The following is a 20,000-nucleotide window of genomic DNA, read 5'->3' as shown; positions in this document are numbered from 1 at the left end:
TCGGCTGTGTGGTCTTATGATATGACGCTCGCCTTTGGATAGGAAGGTCCTGGGTTCCAGTCCTGCTTTGAGCGGCGCGTAGTTGAGTCGTTTTTAAAGGTTCCCTACTCAGCTTCTCATTCCATACTTAGATGTAAAATAAGTACCTGACCGTCAACAGCGTTGTTAGTGTCATATTTTAAAAAGATGCAATACCACCTAACATGTTGAGTGTTGCTGTTGGCTCGGACCCACTTGTGAAGCGCTTTAGCACGTTTTGTGGATACTGTGCAAAATAAACGCTCAAGTTTTGAAGTTTTTACAACAAAGGATAATAACTACAACAACTACAACAATAACAATAACAACAACAACAACAACTACAACAACAACAACAACCAAAATAACAACAACAACAACAACAACGACAACAACAACAACAACTACAACAATAACAAGAAGAAGAACAATAACAACAACAACTACAACAATTACAACAACAACAACAACAACAACAACTACACCTAGAACAATAACAACAACAACAACAACAATAACAACAACAATAACAACAATAACAACAACAGCACCAACAACAACAACAATAACAACAACAACAACAATTACAACAACAACAATTACAACAACAACTACATCAATAACAATAACAACAATAACAATAACAATAACAACAATAACAACAACAACAATTACAACAACAACAACAACAACAACAACAACAACTACAACAACAATAACAAGAAGAAGAACAATAACAGCACCACTCTGAATAAAAAAATCATAATCCTCATCTTGAAAGGGTCAAACATGGTATTTCCTTGAATACTTCGCAAGTCCCAGGCTAGAGTGCTTTTCCAAGATAAATTTCCTGGTCAAAGATTTAACGTATTTAGAAAATTTGACCAGAAAACTCGTCCTTTAGATATCAATCAATTTATATTACCCTCATCTTGGTAAAAACTCTCAACCCTGGGACCTCGCGAAGTCTTAATTATTTAAGTCCCAGGTTTGAGAGTTTTGCCAAGATTTGGGTCATTTAAATCGATCGATATTTGAAGGACGAGTTTTCTGGCCAAAGTTTTAAATACGCGTCTTTCCAGATCACGATGGGGAACGGTTAACCCCCTCCTTACCAGCCATTTCAGGATTTTCTGAAAAACTTCACACCCAACTAACACAAAAATATATTTTTTACCACTCAAACACAATAGCAGTAAAGTTCTTGTGATACATAATTTATTTAGCAAAACATGCTCTACAAGACACTGTTCATTTTCTTTAAATTTTATGATGTACAAAAGACATTTGAATTTAAAAAAATGTTGGTACTATCGTAACGAATTTGACTATTATCCTATAGTCGGTAATGTAAATGTTGCTACTCGAAGTTCGAAGAAATAAATAATAATGTGAAATTGAATGTAAGCTTCAATTTAATTACATAAAACAGATCAAATGAACGTTTCGGGTTTCCCCTTTATCAACAAAACAGGATGAATGAAACACCACAGATGAATGAGATAATGTGGTAGTGGCGTAGTTAAGATGAATAAACAAAACCCGATTATTAGCGTATATCGGCTAATGTGACAACATCCCTGCTGCTTTAATTAATTCGGCTTGCAACTTACCGCTGGTTGCCTGCAGTATGTTTGCCTGGCCCCTTCAATAACACGACATAACGTGCACAGCATCAGGCACCCAAGTAACTTTATGGAAAAATCAAAAAGTAAATGGAAAACATGTATTATCTATTTCGGCTATAACAACTTTTTTCTTCTTCTCTGAAATAGATAGTTTTAGATATATTATAGAATTCGAGTTCTCCTCCAATATTTGTCAGCTTTGATGTTAAAGGAAAATGTTGCCAAGATTAGTACATATTGAAATACATGTTTTTATGAATTATAATATTAATTATTTGAACTTTTTTTCTGTTAAAAGTTCTGAATAGACATCTAGTGGAAGGGAACATTACCACGCCTCTCGGACAGTCGTCATAACGGAAACAATAAAAAGACCAGAGTGACGTCAACTTCAAGATAATATGAAGACGTCACTCAGGTCTTTGTTATTGCTTTTTGCCATCCGCGTTTATGAGTAATTCTCCCTAAACTCCAGACTATAAACGTTCAAGGTTACACATACACATGTTACACATGTGTTGGTTCGTTAAACTTCCGGATGGCAATGTGAGCTCTTAGCCAAGCGCATACCATCTATAAACAACCAACTATGTTTGTCCGACCACGTTTTAAGGTGTGTCACAAATTCCATGTTTTGATTGGTCAAAAAATCTACTGGTTAGTCATTGATATCCTTTTGGCTTTCCAGAAATGTTAAAAAACCTCAAAAAGTTTGTTTTGTGCTATATGATATAATGAAAATAGAACTGCAGGCCAATTTTTGCCAATAGTCCATTATCAGTTGTTCGGTCATTGTAATGGTCCTTTTGACTGACTGCCTTAAGGCCTTTCGCTTCCTAATCATCCGATCGGGACGCCTCGGCTGCCTCTCTAATCATCCGATCGGGACGCCTCGGCTGCCTCTCTAATCATCCGTGTCATTTCCTTCCACAGTTCACGGTCTTTTGCTGTGGATGCTAATTTCGTAAGGTCTTCCTTTGATTTTAATTCTTTGTTATTTTGAAGGCGTTTTAGGTCTCTATTGAGGACACTACGAACTGACGTGGGTGGTCTACCTTGATATTTCTTGTGTCCAGATGGGGTGAAAAAAGTATTCATGGTTTTATTAGCTGGTACATTTTCATCTCTTCTGAGTATATGCCCAAAAAAAGTCGCCATCTTGCCTCCAGGATATGACCCTATCAAGGTGCTCGACAGAAAAGAACAGGTCATCATCTTCAGACTGAGAACTGGACACAACCAGTTAAAGGAACATATGTGGAGGATGTCCAGAGCAGGTGCCTCTGGACAATGCGACTGCGGACTTGAAAACGAAAATGGACATCATGTCCTAATGGAATGTCCAAGGTACAACCAGTTGAGAAGGAACTTCTGGCCTGACCCCACCCCATACTCAAAGAAGCTGTACGGCAGTGAGGACGAACTCAGGACCACTGTGGGCTTCATTCACCACACCGGACTGACCATATGACGTGACGGGAACGAAGAAGAAGAAGAAGAATGGATAAGGGTCTTTCATTGCAGTATTTTATTGCTTATCTTTTGTGGGGTATCGTATATTCAGTACTCTTTTCAGTTGTTTTCTATGGAATCTGTCTAATCTTTGATCTTCGGTTCCGATTAGTGCCCATGTTCCGCAGTTGTCTATATAATGGTTGTTTACGGTGGAAATTAAATTTAATATTTTAAAGGTTATAACTACTAATGCCTCCGATCACTCAGGCGTTTTACACAATCAGTCAGCCTCTACATCCGTTCTATCGCCCGAATAAATTTAATATAATATAATAGAGGTATGAAATAGCCAATGCTTTCCCTGTTACACAACAAAAGAATAATATAAACAAATAAACAACAATAGTTCATGGCTCGTATAGCTGCTCTCAAAGAGATGACTTCACAATAAAAAAAATAATACTCAAGAAGTAGACATGTTCCACTTCCACCTATTTTGACAACAAAAATGCAAGTCAGATTTATTCTGATACATGCTCTCTCACAAACACACACACACACACACACACAAACGCGCGCACACACACACACACACACACACACACACACACACACATATATATATATTAAAACCACCACGATAGAAAAAAGTTATAGCTTACGACAAACGCTAAGACTCTCATGGTGAAGTAAATGACTTAAGCAATCAAAAGACAGACCGATATGCATCTGTTTGGAAATAAACATGATATATAAGGATGCATGTAATAAATCACCGTCATATTGTTTACAATTAATTTAAATATCTGTCAAATGCAGCTGTCGTATTGTATGTCCTATTTACACAGTAAAACCTATTGGATTATCTAAATCAATCTTCTTCTTCTTCCTCTTCTTCTTCTTCTTCTTCTTCTTCTTCTTCTTCTTCTTCTTCTTCTTCTTCTTCCATTAAGGCCAAAGCTTCAAGCTGAAGATTACATGGCCGTCTTTTCAGTAACATGCTTTTTTAGAGGGAATCAGGGAGCGATTTTTGAAGTCATCAGTCGAAAGGGCGTGTTTACAATTGGTTGGAAGGGAGTTCCAAAGTCGGATGGTGGAGGGGAAGGAAGAGTAAAGATGATGGTTTGTTCTTGAGTGGGGGATTTCAAAATTGAATGCTGAGTTTCTTGTTTTGTTGTTGTTCTGTTTCAAATGGCCAATTAGAATCTCGATTTTTCCGTTTTGTGCTTTGTGGAATACGAGGTGTTTGTTGATGGAACGTCTTTCAAGTCAAGTAGCGGCTTCCATTGGAGATCGTTCATGATCTGAGTTTGGCTCATATCCCGCTCTTGGTTTCTAATGGTTTCTACAAATCTGGACGTCCTACGTTGGACTTTTTCTAGCTCATTGATTTCTTGTGGTCTGTGTGGGTCCTACACTGAGCTACTTTATTCCAGTATGGGCCTGACATTATCGACGGTCCGATAATCAAACCTCTGAAGTAGCGTTTTCGTGAAGGCTGCCTCTATTCTCACCCCCCCCCCCCCCCCGGCCGATTGGATTACCGAAAAAAACGTCGCCGGCTTTTTGCGATTTGGATTTGATTGATTTTTTTTTAAAATTGTGCAACTTGTGACAAGAAACTTAACAAATTACTGCATTACAACCTTTGAATTAAACATACAACAATTGTGGACTACTTTTTATACTATTATGAAGACTAGCATCCCGGGGGTGAGAATAGTCACTTCGTTTCGTGAATCCGTTGATCAAAGCCCTGATGGCGACATCAAATCTTCGTGTCCGGGGTTTTCACGACGATCAATCCTCCGATACCCGATCACTTCCGACGTTTGATCAACGGGTTTTGAGATAAAGGAGAGCTGCTACTTATTTATTCGCGAACCTCTGATCTAAATACTTTTATTAATACTTTGTATTGCATGGCTTGAGTTGTCAGTGTCATTATTATTATTATTATTATTATTATTATTATTATTATTATTATTATTATTATTATTATTATTATTATTATTATTATTATTATTATTATTATTATTATAATAATAATAATAATAATAATATAATATAATAATAATAATAATAATAATATAATAATAATAATAATAATAATAATAATAATAATAATAATAATAATAATATAATTATTAATATTATTATTATTATTATTATTATTATTATTATTATTATTATTATTATTATTATTATTATTATGATGATGATGATGACGACGACGACGACGACGATGATGATGATGATGATGATGATGATGATGATGATGATGATGATGATGATGATGATGATGCAGGAGATGAAAATGAATAATTTTAAAAAATTTAAATAAACTTTAAATATTAAACTTTCAACCATTAAATATTATAGCAATCATTACTTTTAGTCGGAGACAAATTTCAGCAAAATTGAATATTATTCACAATCTGTCTTTTGTTACCATACGGACTATATTGTTTGGAATCAAATAACTTTTCGTGTGTTTTTTTCCCTCTTTTTTGTGTCTTTTATTTTGTTCTTATTTTTGTTATTTTTTTTTTTTTTTGGTTTGTTTTTATATTTAATCTTTGATCGATTCATGTCTTAATTCCTTTTAGTTTGTTCATGTTTTTTCAATATATATATATATATATACACACACACACATACATACATACATGCATATATATATATATATATATATATATATATATATATATATATATATATATATATATATATATATAGATATATTCATTCTCAACTTTTTACCTCAGAACAGAATAAAACATATTTATATAACAATCTTACAACAAATCGTCCTTATTTATTGAGATTATCAATTTTAGATTCGTACATTATACCAACAATTTCCCACTACACACTAAACATTTAACTATCGTGTTTTTATTTTCAAATTCCGAGTGGATAAAAAGTGTTATATACCATTAATAGCATTGTCCGCCTCATCAGTAAAGCTGTAATGTGGTGTATCCGATCTCTTTGAACCAAAGTCAAAACTAAAATCAAGGTCGGCTTGAGCATGCTTGAGTTGACACTGATGTGTTGTAGGTTCCATTCACTTTCGGTTGTCTCTATAGATAGTATGCGCTTGGCTAAGAAGCTCATAACATTGCCATCCGGAAGTATAAAGGACCAACACACAAAACTGTGTGTATCCATGAACGTTTAAAGTCGGGTTAATACAGTTCAGTGAGCATTACTCATAAACGCGGAGTCAAAAAACAATAACAAAGACCTGAGTGACGTCATCTGCATACTATCTATAATTTAATTCGATCGCTTTTATGGAGGAAGGGCCTCTCTGACGAAGCTTTCCGTTTTGTCATCTCCACCGTCATTCTTTCTCTTTGAAGTGGAAACATTTTGACCTTTTTGTTTTGGGCTTGAATTTGAAACCGGAGCAATAGGCCTAGATTAACCCTTGGAGTGTAATGGCATTAAAAATACCCCAACTTCATCAATAATCAAAATAGTGCAACTATATGGTATAATACTCTCCCTCATTAGAAGGTCTTGGGATCGAGTCCCACTCTGAGCGGCGCATAATTGAGTCCTTGGAAAAGACTCTTAACCCACATTATCTAGCCGTACCCAGGTGTAAAATAAGTATCTGGCCGTTAACAGCACTGTCTCTGTCGGGAAAAAAAATGGTAATATTAATTACTATATCTCTTTACAGGCGCCGTGTTCCGCCCTGCTTGTTTAGTTGGTGACAACGAAGAGAGTGGCCATACAAACAATTATGGAGATAGAACCACCTTGACAAATGACCGGAATGACCACCAACTGACCACTCATTAAAACCCGCTAATTACTATATAAAATAGACACATCGGAGACAAATTAACACATTCCTATTACGGTCCAGCTCTGCATTGACCATGAAATGACCAAATGACCACTGATAAAAACAGAATGGGCTACAACCTTTTCGTAGTAAAAATACAAATTCTTATCATGGAATTCGAAGTATGTTTAGTATTGCTGCTGACCAGGGAACCCTTTGCAAAGTGCCTTGACCACGTTTTGTGGATTTTGCGCTATATAAATTACTCAATGTTCTTTTTTGGTTTTTAGTTTTTGTTGTTGTTTTGTTTGTTTGTTTTTTTTATTCTTTTGTGTTTTCGAGCTTTTAAATTAATAGAGATAGGGAGAACAGGTGTATAGGGAAGGCTGCCTCTATTCTCATTCCCCCCCCCCCCCCCCCCCCCCCCCCCCCCCCCCGGCCGCGGCCGATTGGATTACCGAAAAAAACGTCGCCGGCTTTTTGCGATTTGGATTTGATTGATTTTTTTTTTAATTGTGCAACTTGTGACAAGAAACTTAACAAATTACTGCATTACAACCTTTGGATTAAACATACAACAATTGTGGACTACTATTATGAAGACTAGCATCCTAGACTAGGGGGATGAGAATAGTCACTTCGATAGGGGAATGAGATTAGCGGAAGAGTAACGTCCCTTGATTTGACGTATTTCTGTACAAAAAATGTATAACGTTGATTATGATATGCATTTTTGTGCTGAAATTGGAGCGCTTGGCTTGTAGTTGGTTTGTTTACAAATAACTTTTCCCCCAGTGACGTCCAATCAAGGGACGCTACTCTTCCGCTAATCTCATTCCCGATTATCTTTTGAAATAGTCCATCATTATTTCGTAAATTATCTTTACTAGTAAAGTATAACCGGGAGAAAACAGGCTTGAATTTCAGTCGCATTTTCACTTTAGACATTGACAATTATTTAGCCGCTGTGATATTTATGGGTGCTCAAAATGATAGAGTCCAATGTCAGTACAACCCAGTAAAACAGTAAATTGAAATATTGAGTATGTAGTTAAAAACACAATAATTCTTTCTAATCCACGAAAACTCATTATACATCGTTTACATTACGTAATTTGATCGCTTGAAAGAGGAATGCGAAGTATTTCTCCGTCTACCTTGAAATCAATACCAGATGATCAAAGCTCTGAACTTACTTTAGAGGTTTGATCATCTTGAGATTAAAGAATAAGAGGGCGCGCTTATCTCTGAAGTTGACATCAGAGGTTAGATCATATCAGCGGATTGGGAAAAACGCTACTTCAGATGTTAGATCAACGGGCCATCAATTTGACAATCACTTTTGAATCGTAAGGTCCTGGGGTTAGCCTTGCTCGCTGCGGAGTTGAGTCATTGGACAAGGCTCTTTACTCACATTCCCTCAGTGTACTCAGTTGTAAAATGAGTACCTGGGCGTTAACAGCGTTGTCTCTGACGGAAAATTCTCGCTTTTTACGTCCCGGAATCCTAAGAATATTCTTATACATTCTGCTGCTAAAATAGTTCTGTCATCTTTTATACCTCCCATAGTGGGCAGGGAGGTACTTACTGTGTCTTCTATCCCCCTATATCTGATGTCCAACGTGCTTTCTGTCTTTGTCTTGGAGTGAGATTACTTGATTTTGTCCTGTCCCTGGCTGGATACCCTGGCTGAGAGGGAAACAGTCGAATGTATAGTTTTGGGAGATGATTTTTCTTTCCTTGTAAACCATCTCTCTGTTGTCGGTATTCAAAATTCGTAATGTCACTTAAAAATAAAGCTCGCATGCAAGTAATCACGGCATCATATTTCGTAACTTTGGAGGGATTTGCGATATTCCGTGCGCGACGGGCTTGAATCGGACTATAGTTTGCTGTGTGTACCAATCACTGTCATTGTTTACATTATGACGACTGTCCGAGAGGCGTGGTTATCTAGTGTCTATTGCCTAGTGTGAACATCAGATATTTGTTCAATGTGCATATTGGGTAAAATGGTTTCCTAAATAATACTTGTCAACCCTAGGCAAAAATATGTGCTTAACCAGTTGACCTCCGAACTCTGGAAAAACTCGGTATTTATAATTTTGGCCAGAAAACTCGTTCTTCAAATATCGATCGATTTGAATGACCCTCTTCTTGGCAAAAACTAGAGGTGCATAAATGAGCCAATAAGATGGAGAGATAAATAAAGCGAGTAAAGGTGACTCATATAGATAGTTCGAAGTTGACGTCACTCAGGTCTTTGTTATTGTTTTTTAAAAATCCGCGTTTATGAGTAATTCTCACTAAACTTAACCTGACTATAAACGATCATGGTTACACAGAGTTTTGTGTGTTGGTCCGTTATACTTCCGGATGGCAATGTTGTGAGATTCTTAGCCAGCTTTCTACTACTACTACTACTACTACTACTACTACTACTACTACTACTACTACTACTACTACTACTACTACTACTACTACTACTACTACTACTACTACTACTACTACTACTACTACTACTACTACTACTACTTATATGTCTCTTATCTTCCATTATTTTCTGGAATGTTCTGTTCCCTGACGCTGACCTTTTCTTATCAATTAGTAGATCACCCCCCCCTGGGGCACCCTATCCTCTACCCACGCTATCATTTCATTCATACTGCAACCACCATTGAGTACAGACGATACAAGTTATTTTTCATTATATTTTATTTGTTTTCCACGTTTATTTGTGTATTGTTGTGCTGACGAAGGGTTTGTACCCGAAACGTCCATTGTCTGTTTTGTTCCCATACGAAGCCTTTCCATTTTCACTCTTTCGTTAGTATTTGATGATCCAGATGCTAAAGGTCAAATTTAAGTCAAATTCATAAATAATTTAAGAAATGTGTTTTTAACATTCTAAAATCCTACAATCGTTCTCTTCAATAAAACATATAAATATGCAACCCTTTTGGTTTTAAATTCGAGTTTCAATTAATTAGTGATTCCGACACAACACCGTTTTGAGGCGATTAATCACATTCTCAATAAAATGAGATTAGGTTTAAGTATACATTATATGTACCAGAGTTTGAACGAATTTTTCAAAGGAGCATTTCATAGACAAGCCAAACTCTCCAACAAGTGAGAAATGAGTTTATATCATAGATATGATTTTTTGTCCATTTAAAAAATGGATCCTCGTCTTTGACCCCCCGTGCCTACGTGAGAAATGTCATTCAGCGCGAGATCGTTTAATCATTGGATAGGTTCACATTACAATAAAAATGAGGATATTTATCGTCATCATTGAAAAACACAAATTATTTTGAATTTAAATTACATTTAAAATGGTTTGTATCCATCTCGTAATTTTGAAATTCGACTGAAATAGTTTCTATTTGTGTTAAGAGCATATCAAAATTATTTTCCAATAAGCTGTCCCTACAATGTTTTGTTTCCTGCGACAGACCTAAAAATAAGTATTGCCAGTTTGGTATTATCAGCACCAATTTTAGTTTTCGATAATAAATGCCAAAATAAAAAAAATTGGCATTTAAAGTATTTTTTTTTTTTAAGTCGATTAACATTGAAGTATTGGAGCTAATTTCTTCCAATACTTGCTTCATATTTAGATTGTCACCGCAGGTACCGTTGTGATCAATGTACTCGCTTCATTAGTCTCTTGTTGATCAAGTAATCTGTTCTCCCAACAGTCAATATATTGCACAGTCTCTTTGGACCGTGAGTAGTGAGGCGCCGTGGAATGGAACTGGTTTTCAAACAAAATATCCTGTTAAGCCCAAGACCTTTATATAGAGCAATATTTACTAAACGTGCGCAATGCCTTTTGCAATGGGTCCTTAGCCAATAGCAACACTTAGCATGTAGGACGAGAAATTTCGACTAATTTTTTTATGAATGAATGTCTCGCTCAATGACATTGCATTCGTCCTAACAGGCTGAGGCAATTTTTTTTTCTTTTCTTTTTTATCTTTCTTTTTTCTTTTTTTTTTTTTCTTTCTGAGACAAACTTGGATTTATTTGACAAAACCATCTGGCAAAGCTCAGTGTGCAGAGTGAAGTATAAAAATAATGCGAGTTTAGGTTGGGACCGTTAGGAGTACGAGTATGGAATGGAGTGTTGTCTGCTAACTTTTTATAAGGTCTACAACTGTGTATAATTGTTAGCATGGCATCCCCATATACCAAAGATGTAAAACAGTATGATTTCCCGACAGAGCCAATTCCAAGATTAGATGTTAACGACCCAAATTTGAACCAGATCATATCAAATGGGGTAAGTAGGTATATGACAAGTTGACAAGAGCGTACCGTTCACTCAGCTTCGATACGGAATGGAATGCCGGGTTTTACTCATGGAATGATAAGACAATGCAACATATTCCAACTTCTTTTCCCCCCTCATCTTATGAGAATAAAAAAAATTATAAAGGGGGAGAGGAGAAGTGGACAATATGGAGGGGGAAAGTTGTAGATTCCAATCGAAGACAGGGCAGGCCAGCAGACAGAAAGAGAGAGGAGGAGGAAAGAAAATAACCAACGATTTTAGTTCTAATGTACAGAATGTTTTTAACCCCCATCAGACGGACAGTTTTAAGTGCTTGTACAAAAAATTAGACCGTCATCGTACGGACATTTTAAAGTGCTTTTATACAAATTCAGATTCTTTTATCAACAAGAGAGATGAACTTTTATTAACGATTGATGCTGAGAGTGTTGATGTTATAAGTATAACTGAAGTGTTACCTAAAAATCAGCAAAGAGGTAAAATCGAGCCGGTAGAACTTCAGATTCCAGGCTTTGATTGTTTTCACAATATTCAGGATAAAAGTTGTCATCGTGGTGTAGCCATATGGGTTCGTTCAAAGCTAAATGCTCAACCAGTCAAGTTGTCAGACAACTTGTCATCATCCAAAGAATCCGTTTGGTGTGAAATAACACTTAGAGACAATGATAGGATGTTAGTTGGCTCGGTTTATCGTTCACCGAATAGCTCTTTTGAAAACAATGATAAGATTAATGAACTTTTAGTTAAAATGACAGAAGGCAAATCACATGTTCTAGTTACGGGAGATTTTAACTTTCCTGAAGTAGACTGGGCAAACGAGTTATCCCCCAAGGACTCAGATCACTCTGCTTCTAAATTCATGGAAGCTGTCAGGGATTCATTCTTAACACAGCACGTTAAGCAACCAACTCACTACCGTTCAGAGCAAAACCCAAATATTTTGGACCTGGTTTTTACAAATGAACATTCAATGATTGACTCAATAAGACATGAGGCTCCACTAGGCAAGAGTCACCACCAGGTTTTATATTTTGACTTTAGATGTTACACAAAGAAATGTTACTCGAACGAACCCCGCTACTGTTTCGATAAAGGCGACTACAAACAGCTTTCTGAATTAGTCTCAGCTGCAGACCTAACACAAAAAATAATAAACCTGTCTGTACTCGATGCATGGACTATTATCAAATCTGAAGTTATGTCTGCAGTGGACATCAGCGTACCAAAAGTTAAAAGTAGTTCAGACAGAACTTCACCTCGGTGGATCAATCCTACAGTCTTGGCAAAACTCAAGAAAAAGAAGCAAGCTTACAAAAAGTACTTAGAAACTAGAGAGGGTGCAGACTATATTAATTACACGAGGGCCAGAAATCAAGCCAAAAGCTTATGCAGAATTGCTGTAAAGGACTATGAGAGATCTATTTCTCGTATGGCTAAAGTGAACCCGAAAAAGTTTTTTGCATATGCTAGAACAAAAACGAAGACTAAAGACGGTATTGCGGATTTGTATGATGATCATAAGACAGCCTCATCTAACATTGACAAAGCCAATATTCTTAACAAGTTCTTTAGCAGTGTATTCACCAACGAGGATCTTACTAATATACCTACATGTGAAAGAAAAAGTGTAAACAACATACTATCAGATATAGAATTCGACAAAGACACTGTAAAGAAGAAACTAGACAAACTCAATATGAACAAGTCCCCAGGACCTGACATGTTCCACCCCCGCGTATTATGTCAGTTGTCAGAAGAACTCTCCGAACCATTAGCGTTACTGTTCCAAAAATCACTTGACTCAGGAACTCTTCCACCCGATTGGAAAGAAGCACAAGTTACACCGTTATTCAAGAAAGGAGACAAGAGTAATCCGGGCAATTATCGACCAGTTAGCCTCACCTCAGTGGTTTGCAAAATAATGGAGAGCATTATTAGAGACTATGTCATAACTCACCTAAAGAACAACAAGTTACTGTCTGAATGCCAACATGGCTTTGTTTCTGGCAGGTCATGTTCAACTAACCTCCTAAAGACTTTAAATGATTGGACAGAGTTTCTCGACCAAGGATCTTCGGTTGACGCAATCTACTTAGATTTTGCTAAAGCTTTTGATTCTGTTCCCCATCAAAGACTCTTAAACAAACTGGAAGCTCATGGTGTACAAGGAAATACTCTAAGCTGGATTAAGCATTTTCTAGTAGGCAGGAAACAGAGAGTTAGCGTGCAAGGCACAGTGTCAAATTGGACAGAAGTTCTTAGTGGAGTGCCACAAGGCAGCGTCTTAGGTCCAACTCTTTTCGTAATCTTCATTAATGATTTACCAAGTATTTTGTCTAGCTCATGTTCAATGTATGCCGATGATACTAAAGTATACAGAAAGGTAAACAATCTAGAAAATAGAGACAGTCTTCAGTTAGATATTGACAATCTAGTCAACTGGGCAGACGATTGGCAACTGAAGTTCAACGCTGGAAAATGCACAGTGCTACATCTTGGAACGAAAAACAAAATCTTTCACTACGATATGAGACAGCATCACTGTAGCGACAGAACAGCTCTGAATAAGTCAAAACTTGAGAAAGATTTGGGAGTACATGTTGATACTAAATTAAAATTCTCAAAGCATATAGAAACACAAGTTAATAAGGCAAACAGAATCCTTGGACTCATCAATAGATCTTTTACCTATTTAGATGCAGCAACTATGAAAATACTATTTACTGCATTAGTCAGACCCCATCTCGAGTTCAGCAACTCAGTATGGTCACCACAATTTGAGAAAGATAAGAAACTTATTGAAGGCGTGCTTCGCAGAGCAACAAAAGTAATTCCTGGGTTGAAAGATAAGCAATATGAGGATAGACTGAAACGTATTGAAATTCCAAGCATGACATACAGACGAGTACGAGGTGATATGATTGAAACATACAAGTTTACACACAGTTTGTATCAAGTCGAGAGTAAACTTTTCGTGTTTGCAAACAATGGAACCAGAGGTCATAATTACAAGCTGCATAAACCAAGGTGTAACACATCGCTTAGGCAACACTACTTTAATCAACGTGTGATCGACCGCTGGAACAGTCTCCCTGAAACGGTGACCAATGCTCCAAGTGTCAACGCCTTCAAAAATAGCTTAGATAGCCACTTAGCAGATTACATGTTTAGCATAGTTGAACCGCCCATTAAGATCCCATCAAAGGGTTAGACGTATATACAGGTCAAAAGATCTGTTAGGGTTAGGGCCTTCAATTTATCAAAAAGTTTATATATTATAGATACAGGTCAAAAGATCTGTTAGGGCTTTTTATTGACTTTTATCTCGATGAACTGAATGCCAAGATCAGCAAAGGCACAAAACGCCTAATACGCTGGAAAACTATACTATACTATACTATACTAAGAATCTAATGCATATGTTGCTGCTTGAAGTTCAATAACCGAAGATTAGTCAAACTGGATGGAAACTTTAAAGGCCTGCGCTATTTCTCCGAACGCTCAGGAAAATAAACTTGAACTTTTATTTCTCCGAAGGGTCGGCTAGCCTCCAGTAGCTGACGAGTTACGGACGCGATGTCGATGCAAAAGTAAATACTCAGAGTGGACAGGGAATTTTCACGAATCATCAAGTTCAAGCTAATCGTGAATACTCCATGGCGCGTTCACTTTTGCACTTCGCACCGCACTATCAAAGAGAGAACAGAAGTAAACCTAAATAACAAAGCCAAAGTCTCAAGCCGGGAACAGAGGTTGAAAGACGAGATAGCACAAAATCAAGATAGAAGTCTTAACAGAAACTTTGGAATAAAAGACAAGAGCGCCCAACCACTGGCAAAAGAAAACCAAAAAAAAAAAAAAAGAAAAAATGCATACACATTCCTTATTCATACACACACTCTTGCAAATAACCAAAAAAATCTTAAGAACGGAAACCGTTTGGAGAAATAGAGATCAAGTTTATGTTCCCGAGCATTCTGAGAAATAGTCACTTCGTTAAAAATGTGGATATGGGCATGGACGTTTCGAGCTTTGCCTTTGTCAACAAAACATGATGAATTTGACTTCTATTGTTATTTATTCAGAACCCATTATGTACCCTTGTCCCATTTGGTTTAGATATTTATTCTGAATTTCAAACAAGCTAATTATTTCGTAAAGTGGCTGAAGTTGAAGGATAGTCCAGACTGATATTTTGAAGCTAAATCAATCGCTGGAACGCTAGAATTATAGGCCGGCTCTATTTCTCAGAATGCTCAGGATAATAAACTTGAACTATATTTCTCCAAATGGTGGGTTGCCACGTGATGTCGATGCAAAAGTAAATGCTTAAACAGAGTGGACAGGGAATTCTCACGAATCATCAAGCTAACGTTTTTTAGGCATATTGTTGACAAAGACTTCTATCCTGAATACTTCATGGCACATTCTGTTTTGCACTTCCGGCTGCACTAATAATGAGAGAAGAGAAGTAAACCTAAATAACAAAGCCAAAGTCTCAAGATGGGAACAGATGTTGAAAGACATGATAGAACAAACTCAAGATAGAAGTCTAACAGAAAGTTGGGAATAGAAGACAGAGTTTCCAACCACTGGCAAAAGAAAACCCCCAAAAATGCATACGCATTCATCATTCACATTCACACACACTCTCGCAAATAACAAAAAAAAAATCCTGAGAACGGAAACCATTCGGAGAAATAAAGATCAAGTTTATGTTCCCGAGCATTCTGAGAAATAGTCACTTCGTTAAAATATAAATATGGGCATGGACGTTTTGAGTTTCTCATTTGTCAACAAACACACCCAATATGTACCTTTTTCCCATTTGGTTTAGATATTTATTCCGAAGTTTAAAGATATTCGACTAACAAGTTAACTATTTAGTAAAGTGGCTGAAGTCGCAGGATAGGCCAGACTGCTATTTTGAATCGAGATCGATCGCTGGAATGCTAAAACAATAATTTATGACAGTGAATTGTGAATAGTTCTTGATGGTGTTGTTGTGTTTGTTACGGTAATTGTTGTTATTGTTATTTTAAATTAATTATTTTTTTTCAAATTTATTCCTTTAAAGCAACCTCAGGATTGTGAGACTTCGAAAATGTTCCGTCATTGTGTTAGATTACTTTTATACGGAGTAAATAAACAAGTAGGCTATACGTTGCTTCATAATCAAATTGACCTTGAATAATATAAAGTCAACAGTTGGGGAGAAAAAAAAAGAACAATGAAATAATTGAAAATGGATAGAGATTTGAATTGATATAAATAAACAAACTTCCTATAATTTTATTTTCACAGATAATTTAATTTTTAAACATTTTTTTATTTTTGAAAAGCACAATTTGCTGATTTTAATTTTAATTTATTAAAACAAATAACACTTGAAGGTCATAATATATTTTTTTCAGCAACCTGTCATCATAACGGGGTCAGACTTGGTATCGTCAGCATTTCATTGGGATTTGGAGTATCTTTCTTCTAACTTGGGATCTGGCTTGTATAATGTCTACAAATCTAATACAAAAAAGTTCAAGTACTACGATGATAAGAAGATTGGCAATGTTGAAAACTTCAAACCTCCTACCTCTCGAGCAGATTTAGATATTTTAGAATTCAGAGAGCTATTGAAAAGAAGGAAGAGTGGAGAATGGTTAGTATTGAAATGTTCACATATTATAATATTGAAGTGACAAATTAAACAAATTAATTAGCAGGCATTGGTGTAATTGAATAAATCTGAAAAGTGCATGAAACTGGGACAGTGTTGTTTCCGACAACGCCATTGTCGAAAGTGGGTTAGCTAGTGTGAGGTCACTCACGATTGAAGCTATTAAATCGACACCTATCCACAGTACATCACAATAACTTTATTATAACAATCATAATCTACAGATCATCAAAGAATACTTTAACAACATAATATTATATTTTATATAACGATTGCGACAATATAAATAAAAGAATCATATTGAAATTCAGGCGATTGAAAAAAACGATTGCTTGCAGGTTTCACTTTTTAAGTGATGTTGCATGTGCAAGGATGCTTTCTCTCAGGCATGGTCATATGAATATTCATTGGGTCTCTAAAACATGCCTTGTTCCTAATAGATTTCAGGCATTTTGGATATAGAGATATATTTATTTATTATTTTTTATTCCTCTCTTTGTCAGGATATATTTGCAACAACCATTAAATGATACAGTAGGGAAGAGAATAGTTCATGATTTCACAAATTTCAACTGGCCCTGGGTTATAGAGCATCAGAAGAGGAACAGTTGGGGGCCTTTAACATCAAATCTTCTTTTAATTGGAATGGAAGGTAGGCTCATGTCTTAGGGTTTTTATGTTTTAATTGTCATATATTTCATATCTTAGAATAGTTCAACAACTGTTCTTGGGATATGGGTGAGTTAAAAATAAAACTAAAAAATAACTAGTGCATTTATATAGTGCAATATCCACTAAACGTGCTCAAAGCTCTTTACAAGGGGTCCTGGCCAACAGCAACACGTAACATATAGGACGGGACTTGACACCTTTAGGTGGTATTACAATTTTTTTTGGACAAGAGACAACGCTTTTAACGGGCAGGTACTCATTTTACACCTGAGTACGGTGAGAGAAAGTGAGTTAAGAGCCTTTTCCGAGGGCTCAACTATGCGCCGAGCGAGGCTCAAACCCAGGACCTTCCGGTCCGAAAGCGGGTGTCGTACCACATAACCGAGTTAGAGGTAATACGATTTTGGGAAATTGCTTTGAGTACAGTCACAAGATAATGATTAAATCCATCAATATCCACATGCAAGGTATATATTTACTCACTATTTGAGCCATATTTTCCCCACAATATCTGCTTCATTGATTAATTTTGTTCTTTTATGTACTGTTTTCTTTTCAAGAAGATGCTTATATGTTGGTATTCTGTTGTTTTTAATTCATATGGTAAAACGTATTTAAATAAAGTTATAGCTTTAGATGCCACTATACACAGCTTGGCTTTAGCTTCTGCTGGTGGCTTGATGTAACCAGCCTTTGGATCTTCTAGCAAAACTAAATAATAAATAGAAATAGATAAATCAACAGATCTTTGCAACTGACAAATAGTTCCAACAAATCTGTCAAATGTATGCTAGTCACTGTAGCGTCATAAAAGAAATGCAAAGATGATATTGAGGAACACATGGTGTCACTAGCTGTCTGAGTTTTTTCCCTGCCACCTGCAGCAATAATGTACATCTATTGACCTGCTTTTATTCATCCTAAAAAGACATTTTTGCATTGGAAAATATCGCTTATATTATTATTATTATTATTATTATTATTATTATTATTATTATTATTATTATTATTATTATTATTATTATTAATATTAATATTATTATTATTATTATTATTAATATTATTATTATTATTATTATTATTATTATATTATTATTATTATTATTATTATTATTATTATTATTATTATTATTATTATTATTATGATCCTTTTAGATTATTTCTATTACAAATTTTTAAAGACATTATTGTATTGGCTTCCATGTTTGATTTGAAACAGGTGTGGTAACCCCAGTTCATTATGATGAACAAGAGAATATCTTTGCCCAAATCCAAGGACATAAGCGATTCCTTTTATTTTCTCCTGATCAGTTTGATTGCCTTTATCCATATCCTGTATATCATCCACACGATAGACAAAGTCAGGTTAGTGCGTTTTGATTGCCTTTATCCATATCCAGTATATCATCCACACGATAGACTAAGTCAGGTTAGTGCATTTTGATTGCCTTTATCCATATCCAGTATATCATCCACACGATAGACAAAGTCAGGTTAGTGCGTTTTGATTGCCTTTATCCATCATATCCTGTATTTCATCCAGACGATAGACAAAGTCAGTTTAGTGTGTCGCTTTGTTTTCATTATTGATGATATTATACATTTTATGTCATATAATAAGATAGGAAGTCGTTTAAATGTTATATGTCTGTTCTTGATTTCACCCACAAGTTTTCAAATGATTTTCATGCATTTTGGCAAATACAGAAAGAAAGGTGATATTTTGATATTTTGTTCCACCACGAGGAAGAGTGAGAGCAGGATCTCTTGTTTTTGTTTTATTGTCCTACTAGCTGTTATGATTGTCAGTAAGGAAACTTGTGATTCATTCCTTTCTTATTAAACTTTTAGAAAATACTTTTGTATTACAACATATTTTTAAAAATTCAATGAAATTCCTTGACTTTGTATTGAAGGCACATAAGATTTACTCGAGTTAAGATGTTTCTTAAGTTAAAATGTTTCTTATGTATGGATTGGAACTATTATTCACCAACAGGTTGACTTTGATGAGCCTGACTTGTCAAGATTTCCCAATTTAAAAAACCTTCGTGGCTATGAGGGAGTGGTGGGCCCAAGAGAACTTTTGTACATCCCGATGTATTGGTGAGTGTTGATTATAGACAAGTCAATTGGAACAGATACCTTTAAGCTGCTCTCGTTTTACTCATGCTTTTTATACACTTATCGCATCTCGCAAAGAGACAAAAGTCTCAATTTATTGATGGTATATGAATATTGAATTTGTTTTTTTTTTTTCTTTTATTAATAATTTTCTTTGTCACTGTAACAGTCCAAGTGATGTTTGTTTCTTTGAGTTCTACAATACTTGAGACAGTTTCAGTTCATTTCATCTAGTATGAAGGTAATTTGAGAGCATTAAAAGACTAAAAAAAAAAAAAATAAATAAAGAAAGAAATATTTGTTAACCAATTAAGGGCTATACTCTGG

At 35.7% G+C, this 20,000-nt stretch overlaps 1 protein-coding gene and 1 long non-coding RNA gene across 3 annotated transcripts in view; one reads left to right on the top strand and one right to left on the bottom strand.

The window, feature by feature from the left end:
* LOC144974247 (uncharacterized) overlaps positions 1-3,829 on the bottom strand; it is a 3,943-nt gene extending 114 nt beyond the window's left edge. Inside the window, exons 1-2 of the long non-coding RNA XR_013645674.1 lie at positions 3,764-3,829; positions 1,632-1,709 (exon numbers count right to left, since the gene is read on the bottom strand). This is a non-coding gene — a long non-coding RNA (uncharacterized LOC144974247). The remainder of the gene's footprint in view (positions 1-1,631; positions 1,710-3,763) is intronic.
* Positions 3,830-10,949: 7,120 nt separating this feature from the next.
* Positions 10,950-20,000, top strand: part of LOC144973748 (hypoxia-inducible factor 1-alpha inhibitor-like) — a 25,648-nt gene continuing 16,597 nt past the window's right edge. Inside the window, exons 1-5 of one of the 2 annotated variants that reach the window (XR_013645614.1) lie at positions 10,950-11,191; positions 16,618-16,859; positions 17,381-17,529; positions 18,769-18,914; positions 19,549-19,655. Coding sequence is in view for 1 of the 2 variants with exons in the window: in XM_078916582.1 (XP_078772708.1) it covers positions 11,084-11,191; positions 16,618-16,859; positions 17,381-17,529; positions 18,769-18,914; positions 19,549-19,655 (752 nt within the window). In the remaining variant the exon portion in view is untranslated. The remainder of the gene's footprint in view (positions 11,192-16,617; positions 16,860-17,380; positions 17,530-18,768; positions 18,915-19,548; positions 19,656-20,000) is intronic. The other variant, XM_078916582.1, reaches the window with a different exon arrangement.

This window comes from Berghia stephanieae, chromosome 5 (genome assembly GCF_034508935.2).
Source record: "Berghia stephanieae isolate SIO BIC M18660-M18661 chromosome 5, UCSD_Bste_1.3, whole genome shotgun sequence".
Classification (NCBI taxonomy): domain Eukaryota; kingdom Metazoa; phylum Mollusca; class Gastropoda; order Nudibranchia; family Aeolidiidae; genus Berghia; species Berghia stephanieae.
This window is presented reverse-complemented; position numbering and strand designations above follow the sequence as displayed.